General features: G+C 48.7%; 1 protein-coding gene across 6 annotated transcripts in view; it reads left to right on the top strand.

Moving 5' to 3' along the window:
- The window catches only part of arhgef10 (Rho guanine nucleotide exchange factor (GEF) 10), a 49,771-nt gene that overhangs the window by 23,590 nt on the left and 13,207 nt on the right, over nucleotides 1-12,974 (top strand). For 3 of the 6 annotated variants that reach the window (XM_067243062.1, XM_067243059.1, XM_067243060.1), the window contains 14 exons: nucleotides 62-139; nucleotides 309-488; nucleotides 1,300-1,416; nucleotides 1,887-1,979; nucleotides 2,430-2,600; nucleotides 3,185-3,330; nucleotides 3,869-4,077; nucleotides 8,123-8,238; nucleotides 8,806-8,933; nucleotides 10,041-10,141; nucleotides 10,956-11,077; nucleotides 11,294-11,380; nucleotides 12,160-12,389; nucleotides 12,540-12,697. In XM_067243062.1, coding sequence (XP_067099163.1) covers nucleotides 62-139; nucleotides 309-488; nucleotides 1,300-1,416; nucleotides 1,887-1,979; nucleotides 2,430-2,600; nucleotides 3,185-3,330; nucleotides 3,869-4,077; nucleotides 8,123-8,238; nucleotides 8,806-8,933; nucleotides 10,041-10,141; nucleotides 10,956-11,077; nucleotides 11,294-11,380; nucleotides 12,160-12,389; nucleotides 12,540-12,697 — 1,936 coding nt within the window. Of the gene's footprint in view, nucleotides 1-61; nucleotides 140-308; nucleotides 489-1,299; nucleotides 1,417-1,886; nucleotides 1,980-2,429; nucleotides 2,601-3,184; nucleotides 3,331-3,868; nucleotides 4,078-8,122; nucleotides 8,239-8,805; nucleotides 8,934-10,040; nucleotides 10,142-10,955; nucleotides 11,078-11,251; nucleotides 11,381-12,159; nucleotides 12,390-12,539; nucleotides 12,698-12,974 lie in introns of all 6 variants that reach the window. The other 3 variants (XM_067243061.1, XM_067243056.1, XM_067243057.1) reach the window with 1 other exon arrangement.

The following is a 12,974-nucleotide window of genomic DNA, read 5'->3' as shown; positions in this document are numbered from 1 at the left end:
CTGTGTAAGCCGTGCAGGTTTGCTGGTCTTAACTATTACTGTGGGGTGTGTTTTGAAACAGGTGGTGAGGAGATGCATACTGGGGTCTATACTGGAAAGTGAGAAGAATTATCTTGATGCGCTAAAGCGGATTTTAGAGGTGAGGCCATAGAATGTCATCTCTTGTGTGGCTTTTTCTGTGCATTTAGTCATGTACTAATTTACTCATTCTCTCTGACTCACTCCATCTCTCTACCTATCTCTCTCTCACTCTCTCTCTGTCTCGCTTTTCTCTACCTCCCCCCTCCCTTCCGCTCTCCCTCTCTCAGCAATATGAAAAGCCCCTGTCGGAGATTGAACCGCGGCTGCTGAGCGACAGGAAGTTGAAGATGACCTTCTACCGCATCAGGGAGATCCTTCAGAGCCACGCCCTCTTCCAGATCGCCTTGGCGAGCCGCGTGGCAGAATGGGACAGCCTGGAGATGATCGGAGATGTATTTGTAGCCTCGGTGAGTCTGCCAACAGGCTTGAAGGCCAGATTGTTTAATCAAACTGTATTTTCACTGGCTTGTTTACACGCTGTCACGGAGGCCTTTACTCAGAGAAGAACAGGAAAGTGTTAAACATGTCTGAACTGATTACTACTGAGTAATACATTTACATTTAGTCATTTAGCAGACGCTCTTATCCAGAGCGACTTACAGTAAGTACAGGGACATTCCCCCGAGGCAAGTAGGGTGAAGTGCCTTGCCCAAGGACACAACGTCAGTTGGCACGGCCGGGAATCGAACTGGCAACCTTCGGATTACTAGCCCGATTCCCTCACCGCTCAGCCACCTGATTCCCTACGTAATAACATTAGCTCTTGTTTAGATGGATGTAGGAAGTTCCCCATAAAGTTACACACACACACACACACTCAGAGGATGTGCTCCACCCCCTGTGTCCCCTTGTTTTGAAGATCCCTGAGTGGGTTGCTAGGCAGCAAAGACCACTGGGTCAACCGTCACCCACTTCCTGCTTCTTGTTTTGGTACGCACCCAAGGTTGTGATCCCTGGCTTTGACATCAGAGCATTTCAAGAGCATGTTTGAGCCCTTTCCGTCTGTCTCCTGCCCTCAAGGCCTCTCTGTCTTCCCTGTCCAGAAAGGTTCCGTACCACACAGTAGAACAGTTTGTCTCTAACTAAAGGTATACCCCCGTTCTCTACTGGACAAGTGAACTATGATTATGGAGAGACGGCAAGTAAGGCTTTGGCATCCATAGTCAAAGCATATTTTGACCAGTGTGTGTTTTTGTGTGTGTTTATATGTGTTGACAGTTCTCCAAGTCCATGGTGCTTGATGCCTACAGTGAGTACGTGAACAACTTCAGCACGGCCATGACTGTGGTCAGGAAGACCTGTGCCTCCAAACCCAGCTTCCTGGAGTTCCTCAAGGTCAGAATAATAAACCAATGACAAAGCTGCAACAGCAGTAATGTGTCTGTCTCTTGACCTGCTGAGCTATACTCATACCCAATATATGCATACATACATACATACATACATACATACATACATACATACATACATACATACATACATACATACATACATGTATGTCTGGTGTCACTACATCTACTATTACTTGACTCAGTTTTAGGACCAAAATAAAATGAGACAGACATTGTATGTGTGTATATATATATATATACATATATATGTATGTATGTATGTATGTATAAACATCCTCAGGCCAGGCAGAGAGACAATGTGTGTCTCATTTTATTTTGGCCCTACAACTGTACACTGCTAAATCAAGGTCTCAGTTGAGTCAAGTAATAGTAGCTGTAGACTAACACCAGGGTCTGTGACTGGGCGTGGACTTCCTTGCTAACCACACGTCTTCCTCCTGCGTGGTGGGACAGCACCGTCAGGACTCCAGCAGTGACCGGGTCACTCTCTACGGCCTGATGATGAAGCCCATCCAGAGGTTCCCTCAGTTCATTCTGCTCCTGCAGGTATGGAGGCAGCAATCAGAGCACAGACTTTTCAAAACGTCTGAAAATCAGTATGTCGGGAAATCTGAAGAACGCCCACCTTGTGCAGACAGGCCTGTAATGATACTCGGTGGTGAAAACACGGCATCATTGGTCGGTATTAAATATGCTGCATTTCCCAGCACAGCCTGCAGAGGGAGCCCTATACACAAAACTAGGGGTGCCACTTTGGCTTGTTACCCAAAGATAAAGCTAGTTGAATACGTGGTAGTCAATGGAAAGTAAGGTACTGGTGGATATCTACGCCCATTTCCTTCTCTAACATACCTGTTGAGTCTTTTCCTTATTTGTATAGGAATGTTTTTTTCGAATAATTCGGGGAAAATATGGGGCATGATTTCAACTGTGTGACCCCTGAACGTGACACCGATGTGTATTTGATGTATACGTGTGTGTGTGTGCTCCCTCCAGGACATGCTAAAGAACACTCCGGTGGGCCACGCCGACCGGCTGCCCCTGCAGATGGCCCTGACCGAGCTGGAGACGCTGGCCGACAAGCTGAACGAGAGGAAGAGGGAGGCCGACCAGCGCTGTGAGATCCGACACATCGCCAAGGCCGTGAACGAGCGCTACCTCAACAAGGTGTGTGTGTGCGCGTGCGTGTCCAAAAAAGGTCTACAGGAGGTGTATCTAACCACCTGTACCTGCTTCCATCTCCCTTCCTGTGTGTGGTGTTACAGTTGCATAGCTGAATAGCTGTGCTGTACCAACAATGTTTCCCTGTTTACATCCCTGTGTGGGAGTTAGCTTGAAGCCTGCATGCTTCACTAAGTATCCCTCCACAGAGCTGCACATATAGAAGGTATGGAGCCATAGTAACAGTACTCCCCATGGTGTATTTATGTGTGAATGTGCCCATCCACCATGCTAAATGTCTAAAGTATCCAATGGCATGTGTATACAGTATACCTCCGTGTAAGTCACTTAATGTTGCTGTGAGTGCATGCAACTGTCAAGTTATATAATTTCTTCATACGTGTTACTTTGTATATGCTACCCTACACTCTGCCAAGTTCTTTTCAAGGTTGAAATGAAGATCCCTCAAACTAAGAACTGTCATTCTTACGTGGTGCAGGTCCTCAATATGAATGATGGCTATTTATGTTTTGGGATTGTAATCAAGTGTGCTTTTCACTATAGTCCTTATCCCACTTCTCCTCCCTCAGCTTCTGAGCAACGGCAGCCGCTACCTGATTCGCTCGGACGACATGGTGGAGACGGTCTACAACGAGCGCGGTGAGGTCATCAAGACCAAGGAGCGCCGCCTCTTCCTGCTCAATGATGTGCTCATGTGCGCCACGCCCATCATCCGGTAAGAACCACCCCCACACTTGACCTCCAGGCCCAGGCAACAGACCCCCCCCCCCCCCCCCCCTCCACAACCTTGGCTTTCACCCTAGGGACAGAGCGATCTCGCTGGGTATGATTCTGTCCAAGTTCCCTCAGAGGCAAGGAGTGTCCTGTAATTACAGCAAAGCCACACTGATCTCTGGATCTCGTAGGACGGCCTCGCTTTGACGCAAAGATCCTTTGAATTGGATAGAAGATTGTCCAGAGTATTCTCTGGTTCTGATTTGAGCTCACCAGCATAGGTTTGCCTCAACTCGGGTCAAACCATTTATCTTCTCCTTCAAATTGACAATCGACACTCCTATTCTTTCTGAGCTTTGTAGACTTAACTGCTCATTACACTCCCACGCACAGCAGTGCATGATTAACACTCGGTCGATAGTTGCCAGGGAGGTATGTACAGCTTTGAGGTCCAATGTGCAATATTGCTAGTATCAATGTCATTTATGTTCAGCCTACTGTTTAAACTATTGAACTCCCACCTCGTCCCCTTGTCCCAGGTGTGGTCAGGATGCCGGCAGTGGGAGTGGCAGCGCGGGGGGTACGGGGGGCAGCACCCCCCCCCAGGGTCAGAAGTTCGTGCTGAAGTGGAGCGTGCCCCTGAGCTTCGTGGACGTGGTGGAGTTTGGCTCCAGTGACGACATGGTGGACGCCAGCCGCTTCCCTGCCCCACACTCTGGAGAGAAGGTGGTCATCAACGCCAAGCCAAGTATGGATTCCGATTCAAACTATGCTACGTATATTATACTGTAAAATACTGTATAATCGTTTGTTTGGGTGAGCCGAGGCTGGGTGAAACCTGCATGACTTCACTCTTTCCACTGGGTTTCCCCCCCAGTCGCTGGCAGCCCTTCAGCTCCTGGAATAGACCATATGGAGGAGAAGGAGCCATTTGTACACAGCTGTATGATTTTGTGGTCAGTGTCATGATGGCCAGGCTAGCCATGCAGCTTGCTGCAGTCCTGACTGGTACCAGGCCGCCCTGGGTGTTGTAGTGAGGTGGCTGGTGCTGGAGCTGGTGCTGGGCTCAGGTGATGAAACTGAGAAGTAGTTTGTTGTGCTGCCAGAGGTTGTGTGTGTGTGGGTTTTAGAGAGAGAGACGGGGGTGTGAGAAAGAGAGAGACTCCGTTTTTTGGGGGCCTTTGAACATCAGAATGCCCATGCTCAATTGCACACAGAAGCCTGCCTCTTTGTTTTTGTCTCTTTCCGTCCCATCTGGAATATGATTGTACAGTGCTTCAATTCCACTTAGCTACATCCAGGAAACATCACTTTGACAGCCTTTTGATATCGTTTTGTCCCTCTGTGGCTGCAGATTCTCTTGTAATCTCCTACAGCCACTCTGGTGCTCAATGGTTTTAACCTACATTTCTTGTGGGTGATAACACCCTAGTCTGTAAATGGCACAGTAATGGTGTGAAAGCTTGTGAAAAAAACTATATTAGAACTCCATTAGGATTACACTGTAGTCTAGGTCCATTGAGCTAAATCAGTGGAGAGAAGCTGACCATATGGAGTCTTTTTTTTTTCCACATTCATCCTCTTACTAATGGGGTGGGGGGGTTGAGGAGAAGGCTCCCCTCTCTCTTGCTCCCCGCCGCCACCCTAGTCTCAAAGCCTCTTACCCACCTCCCCACCATCATCCCTCTGCCTACCACACATACCCCCTCCCTACACACGCGTACACACACACTAACCACCACACATACCCCCTCCCTACACACGCGTACACACACACTAACCACCACACATACCCCCTCCCTACACACGCGTACACACACACTAACCACCACACATACCCCCTCCCTACACACGCGTACACACACACTAACCACCACACATACCCCCTCCCTACACACGCGTACACACACACTAACCACCACACATACCCCCTCCCTACACACGCGTACACACACACTAACCACCACACATACCCCCTCCCTACACACGCGTACACACACACTAACCTCCACAGACCGTACGAGGTGGGGTTACACACAGACTGCACAGATCTCTTTGGCATCTGGTCTTTGTGTAGGACCCCAGGCTGATAGACAGACAGGCAGATTCGCAGCCAGCTGTCTAAACCTGACACAAGCCTCCACACATTACCTCTCCCTCACCCCCCCTCAGGACACTAGCATGTCTACTGGAATCTGGATCATTACCTCATTTCATTAGACATGCAGCTTGACTCAGATATGAAGTAGAAGTGTTGTTGGGGTCAGTCCAGCACCATATGGTCCTGATGGCCTGGTTCCGTCACAATTTCGACCCAGGCACACACTCGGAACTGAATCGGGCCATGATGTCACTGACACCAACCCGCCTCATCCACTGTCGTCCCAGTGTCTGCCGGCCATAAAATGTATTTGAATGACTGATTAGGAAAAAAGCCTGGCTGTGTTTGTCTCAGCCAGCCCGGCAGTTTAACGAGTGGAAGGAGGACTCTGTAGTCCAGGCTGGCCAGACAGCTGCCCCAGCAGCTCGTCACCCCTGACTCCCACCTCTGCAGCAAGCCGACGACCAGACAGTCCAGCTACTGATGTCACTTCCCCAGGATCTCTCTCCCTGCTCACCTCGTGTCTGATGTGCACAGCATAGCAATTAGAGACCACCTACGAGATAGTCTGTTCATTCAGACCATTGAACCACCCCCCCCCCCCCCCCCCCCCATTTCTTTTGTTCTTCTCAGCCAATCGGCCACTTTTCGAGACGCTTTGTGTCTCCAGACAGAATGTGTACGTTATGGCTGTGTGAGAGATTGTCAGCCAATCCGATGACTCAGACGAGTCCCAGACCTTTCCAAAACCAGTGGAAAAGGTTTTGGCAAACCCACAAAGACGCATTGAGGACTCTGGAATTGGAATCAGTTCTAATGGCTTAGCCAGGCCACCCTCACCTCTCACTGGAGCAGGCTGTGGATCTGCGGTTGGATTAGAACAGGCACAAACTCAGTTTTTCTGCTTGTAAACATTAGGACAGTACTTGCCCTGTACCAAATTGTGGCCTTGAATGAAATTGGTTTACGGTTAATGCACCCCACTTAATCTTGATTTAAGGAGGTCTAATCTTTCATTTGTCAGTGGAACGTGTCTTGATGATGTCATTTTGTCTATCAATAATTTCATCCGTTACATCCCAACAGAGTGTTTGCAGAGTCATTTACTGTGCTTGTACCCAGAGTCCCAGACTATGAGTCATAAGAGAGCTTGTCACAGGGGCTCATTCTGCCTCCCTGCCCTCCTCACAACCACAGCCAAGATGAATGAAGCATTAATATTTTAGCATGGTTTGACAAGGCAATTAGCGTGATACAACTGAACCAGCTTTAACATGCTTCAGCTGCTGAGGCAAACTGCCGAGATCAAAATTAAACAAACTAAAAAGCATGTGCAATTAACGAGCAGAGATTTGTCCACTGAAAATATGCTGATTAAACCCATTGACATGGGCCTACTATGATGTCTGCCACACAATTCTAAAGTAAACTTGTTAAGTGAAGAAACCATTTTAGAATAAGTTTCTCTCTGTATAGTAGTTGGTGATTCGCAAACAGGGCATCCACCAGTTTCCTGTTGCTCCTCATCTCTCAACCTCCTAACGGTCTCTTTCTCTGTCTCCGTTTGTTGCTGTCTCGTTCTCTCTCAACCCTGCAAGAAGACGACTGGTTGCCATGGCACTAGAACACAAGGACAATGTGAATGGCTTCTGTTCAGCCATGAAAGATGGAGATTGACTGGCAGAGTTAGCACAGAACTAACATGGAGGCCGAGCTATGGTAGCGTAGAGGCAGGGCTAGAATAGAGCTAACATGGATGCAGATTTAGCAAAGTGCTAGCACCGAGGCAGAGCTAGAGGGAATTCCAGGGGTTCTGGTGCCAGAGAACCATCCCAGTCACTTTAGCCTTTAGCACATCTTAACATGAAGCATCATGATTATGGAGGCGGTGTTACACCGAACAGAATCCAATTTAGACTGTTGTTCCTCTGTTGCAGTGGAGGCGGCGTTGGTATTTATTTGGTGTTGCAGTTCTAAGCACTCCCTCTCTCGCTCGCTCTCTCTCTCTTGCTAGCTCTGTTTCTCTAGCGTGCTCTCTCAACCCCCCCCCCCCCCCCCCCCTTTCTCTTCAGTGCACTGAGCTCCATCAGTGTGGGGGGCCTGTGTAGTTGGCAGTTTCCTCTCTCTCTGTCTCCTCTCTGTGCCCCACTTCGTGTACGGCTTGAGCACAGGGAAACAAAGCAGAGCGTTGTGCGCGCAGTTGGATGCAGGACAACACAATAATCGTTGACTTCATTGGGATGTAGGCTTTGCCATGCAGGGCACATCTACTAACAAGCAAACACAAACACTCCCTGGGACTCATGCCGTTATTCATGAGATAAAACCGACACAGACGGTAACGCATAGCAACATACCTTTTGTATGTTGCACCTTTAGTTGTTTTTCTTTTGTTACTGATCTCTTTGTGTGGGCTCCAGTCAGCTTTAGTAACCCCAACTCACTGTCATCCCCACCTGAAATGCACTGTGAGAACCCCTCACAGTATATACTGAACCCCTCACAGTATTGTGAGGGGTTCTCACAGTATATACTTTTAGTTCTAGAAGAAACGCCTGTTCGTCTTACAGGTTTGACACGTGCAGGGAGTGGCGACACTAAGAAACACACACACACACACACGCAGGAGTGTCCACCAAACGCATGAAGTCAATGAATAACCAGTGTGTCTGCTGTGCTTGTCCTCCTCCAGGTAAGATGTACATGGGTCCCGGTCAGCTGTACCAAGACCTCCAGAACCTCATCCACGACCTCAGCCTGGTCAACCAGATCTCCAGCATGATCGGCAGCCTGAAGGGCAACTACCAGGTAAACACACAGAGACGCACACGCACACAGACGCACACACAGAAAAGAGACGGCATCTATGAATAGTATGCATTGTCATTCATTTGGAGGCGTGTCGCGTCTGAGTGGGAGGGACCTGGTCGTGTTTGCTCGAGTCCATCTTAGACCAAACTCAAACATCTTCATCTGGGCAATCCCAGCCTGTCGTGCCAAGCTGTGGCCAAGCGAGAGGCAGTGTATGCAGAGCACAGCGGGAGTCAGAGAGGCCAGTGTGTGTGCTGTGCTGGTAGCCTTGTTAGAAACTGTGTTGAGAGCCTGGAGGGGGAGAGGGGAGCAGGCCACACACACACATGATGTCTTTCTAGAGGGAGGAATTGGTGTTTGTTGGATCTTCTAATAATGTATTCATTTAGCAGGCGCAATACACGAGGAAAGGGGAGATTTGACCAATGATCTGCAGTCAAACGAGCGGATCGAGATCTCCATCTCTTGATCTGCAGTCAAATGAGCTATACCTATCCGGAATCTTCTTTGTAGTTCAAGCAGTCACTGTTTTCCATCTCTCACCTCTTCTTCTCCTCCTCCCAGAACGTGAATCCCACGGTGGCCCATGACTGGGTCTCGGGTCTCCAGCGCCTCATTCTGAAGAAGGAGGAGGAGATCAGGGCTGCCGACCGATGCAGGGTCCAGCTCCAGCTTCCTGGCAAACATGACAAGTCAGTCTTGCGCACGTGCACATGCACACAGCAGACGTAAAAATATACAAAGACAATCAATAGCACATGCACACCCACTCTCATTCGCACATTCCACTCCACAAAAAGACCTACCCTTCCCGCCTCCCACCACCCGTCCTGAATAGATAAGGAAGAACCCAGTGAGTGGCCGTAAACATCCCTGGATACAGTGTTCAGATCCTAATCTCCACGGCTGGACTGTCTCTCAGCTAACCTCTTGTCTCCACGCAGCTGTTCCACACACACTCATGAAAATAGCCTCCACATGACACCTCTCCAAGTCCCAACTGTGTCTCTCTCTCCCCTTCTCTCTTTTCTTCTATTTCCCTCCCTCTCTCTCTCTCTCTTTCTTACTCTCACTTTCCAACTTTCCAGTACTCTTCTGCATAGTGAACTGTGTAGATTATCCATGGGTATGTTTAGACACACAGCTGTGCATCCCTCATTCCTTCCTAATCCCTCCATCCTGAAGCATAACATTCTGCAGTGAGGGAGAGAGGGTGAGTGTCAAAGGAGAGCAGCATACCAGAGAGATGCCTTCCTCTGTAATATCCCGTCTAGATGACCTTTGCTAGCGGGTAGAATCACCTCCCACTTCCTCCACATGACCGTCTTGACTGTGTGGTCTTGGTTCTGGCTGAGACCGGCTCCTTCAGCTGTTTGGCCCAGACAGAGCCCTCCTTCCACTCACTTGGTCTGACCTCTTGCTCCCATTAGGGGACACCAGTGGGGTTCGTTCAAGGTCACTGAACAGTTGCATAACGGTTTTCAAACGTAATCACAAAAACGAATTGTGCTCAGTGCCATGTCTGCTTCTAAGTAGAAATGTTTCCAGAGGACAGGAAATCCTGGACATGGATGCCAACAGGCTGTGCTTGTACCCTCCGCAAGCTCCGTTCAAGACTGATGCTTCAAGTGTTGCAAAATTATTAGGACATTGAATACACCCCTGTCAGATAAGATCTCCAGGCCCTGGCGTTTCCTTTACCAAGTGGGAGTTGTGCATGCCGTGTGGTGGTGGATACCTTACAGTCTCAACACTGCTGTCTTTGTCGTCTCTCTCTTCATCTCTCTCCTCCCTGGCAGGTCTGGGAAACCCACATACTTCACTGCAGTGTTCAATACCTTCAGCCCATCCATCAAGCAGTCCTGGATCAGTAACCTGCAGATGGCCAAGCTGGCGCTAGGTACGTCTGTCCTCCCACACGTGGAGCGCGCACACTCGCACGCACACCAGACGCATGCACACACTTGCAATGGTTTGTCCATTTGGGATGGTTGCACAAGCGAATGAGTCTCAAATGACCCCATAGGCTCTTAAGAATGCAGGGAAAACACATTTTAGAGGACAAATAAATCAGTTGGGAAACCTGTGGGAGTTCTTAAGATGTCCAGTGACTCGTGTTACTTATACTGTGTGTCTTGGGTCTCATGATCTGCAGGATTGAAGGACAGTCTCACTGCTGCGACGCTGCTCTTCTGTGTCTGGTGTGACTGTCTGCAAGCCGGGCTCTTTGTTTGGGAAGAGAGACTCAATTTGTTCCACAATTTCAGCTCCACAGTGGCTGTTGTGTAACAAGTGCCATTTAGTACGGGCTGAACTCATCGTAGCATCCGCAGAACAAATGATCATGCTAATGTTCCGTTAGCATTGATGTACCAGTTATGGGGGAGGCCGGTTTATATGAATATCTTCAGTTTTGAATTTGGCCTCAGAGTGAATATCACAACTATATAGTTCCAGTTCTGTGCTCACCCGACAGTAAAACGTATCGTTAAATCTGGAATTTAGATTATTGAATCATGTGTCCAGTTGCACGACGTGGATTTCTTTGAGTTTTAGTTTTGTGTCCACTGTGTACACTGGACTGAGTGTTCTGCTGTGAAATTAAATGACCTTGATATGGATTCACAATTAACTTTGTGTTCTCTCTCTCTCTCTCTCTCTCTCTCTCTCTCTCTCTCTCTCTCTCTCTCTGTGTCTCCCACCCCCTCTCACAGAGGAGGACAACCTGCAGGGGTGGTTCTTTGCGGAGGACGATGGCAATCAGATCAAGAAACAGAAGCATCCCCTCCTGCTGAGTCAGATGCCTGTGGTCATGTCCAAGCTGCAGGAGTTCAAGGTGCCCCTCCTCCTCCCCCCTGCACTCTTTCCCCATCCCTACACCCCCTCTACTTTGAACCAGAGCCTTAACAGTGGTCCCCAATTATAGCTCGTTTTCACAAATTTACATTTGTCTTCCTATTAGACACCATTGCTTCTTGTTATACTTCTCTTTATGTTCATTCTGTTCTAGTACCGTCTTTCAGCTCATGGTGATGTGGTGTGTGTCTGTCAGGTGGAGTGTGCTGTCCACAACCCGGAGCCCCACATCAACACAGACAGCACGGCAGACACGCCTGCGCTGGGCCACGGCTGTGTGTGGGTGAGGACACCAGCGCCTGCCTCATGGCCTCACCATCCTCATGCTGCTTACACTCATCTAATAGAACCTTTGATACTGATGTATTCGTAGTAACTTCCATATAGATGATGATACACTAGTTGAACAAACCATGTAGGTCATCAACATGGAGCTGACCAGTTCTTGTGTCTGCATGCGTTAATGGTGAATATTGAAACATGACGGTGTGTCTGTGAGAATGTTTATGGGAATCCTTACGTAACAGAGATACAGCCAAAACATACTCTCAACATCTGAGGGCTTCCTGTTCAGACTGAAGCCATGTCTGGACCAGAGCCATCACACCTCTCCATGGCAAAACAACTTTTTTTACCCCACTCAGTGACTAAATAATGAAACAGCACCTCTTGTTCTTGGAGCTATAACTTTCATTCACACAGTCAAAATATCCCAGGTCCAGTTTTGAACACTGAGTAGCTCTTCGCTGACTGTGTTTACCACCAGATTGTGGTCAAGCATTCACAGACGTCAAGCCAAGGGGACTTAAATCCCCCCTGTCCTATCATGATGGTGTATGTTCATTACAGTAACACTTAAACACTGCCAATAATTCAGTTGTGGCGTGAGTTTCAAGGGTAATTTTCTCATCAGGGAGAATCAGGTCTCTTAAGGATCAGATCCATGTGTAGAATTGATCTGCCCAAATTTGATTTAGAATAGAAAGTTAAGTGGAGGTTTGTGCTGGTTGCATTTTCATTCTGGTATAGTTCACATACTTGCTTGTCATATGAAAAATTCAGGTGGCGAGCTGCACCAATCAGATGGGCCAGATAGCCATAGTTGCCATGCAGAACTCCAGCCCTAAGGTGACTGAGTGTTTCAACGTGGAGTCTCGTATCCTATGCATGGCCTACGTTCCCATGGAGCAGCCCCTGGAAAATGGGGAGGGAGCCCCCGAGGGCAACCCCCCGTCCCCAGGGAAGGGCAGCAGCGACAGCCCCACTGTGTGCCTGGGGATGGAGGAGGGCAGGTACAGTACACATCGTCTAGAACACCGGAGAACATTCAATACATATACTCATTCTTGGACCACAAAGCCCACCATAGGGCCCATTCATTGCTTTCCATGTGAGGTTGCTTTTGCAAGTGATTTATGATCTCTCCTGTGCTTTGCCTCCAGCATCATCGTGTATAGGAGCAGCCAGAGGTCTAAGAAGGTGCGGCTGCAGCACTTCTTCACCCCAGACAAGTCCACCGTCACCAGCCTCGTCTACAAGAGACAGTGCCTCTACGCCGGCCTGGTCAGCGGCTCTGTGGCAGTCTACTCCCGAGCACAAGGTGAGAAGCTGTTTCTGACCTGGTCTGTTCCGCCCTCACAAGTCTTTCTGTCTGCCTTCGTGAAGTGAGTTCTAACTTGAATGTAGATATACTTAAAACCATCACAGAAACCGAATTAGCTTTCCCTGACTCATAAACGGACACCGCATTCACCTCTATGAATAGGCATGTTTTGTTTCAAGCGTACAGTTCATGTGAATGAATGAGTTGTTCCGTCTGACCCTGTTAAACCCTGCCAAACGGCTGAAGAGAGGGGTGTGTTCATTTGTAACGATGC

This window comes from Osmerus mordax, chromosome 9 (genome assembly GCF_038355195.1).
Source record: "Osmerus mordax isolate fOsmMor3 chromosome 9, fOsmMor3.pri, whole genome shotgun sequence".
Lineage (NCBI taxonomy): Eukaryota > Metazoa > Chordata > Actinopteri > Osmeriformes > Osmeridae > Osmerus > Osmerus mordax.
Note: the sequence above shows the minus strand (reverse complement) of the source record. Positions and strands in the feature narration are given on the sequence as shown.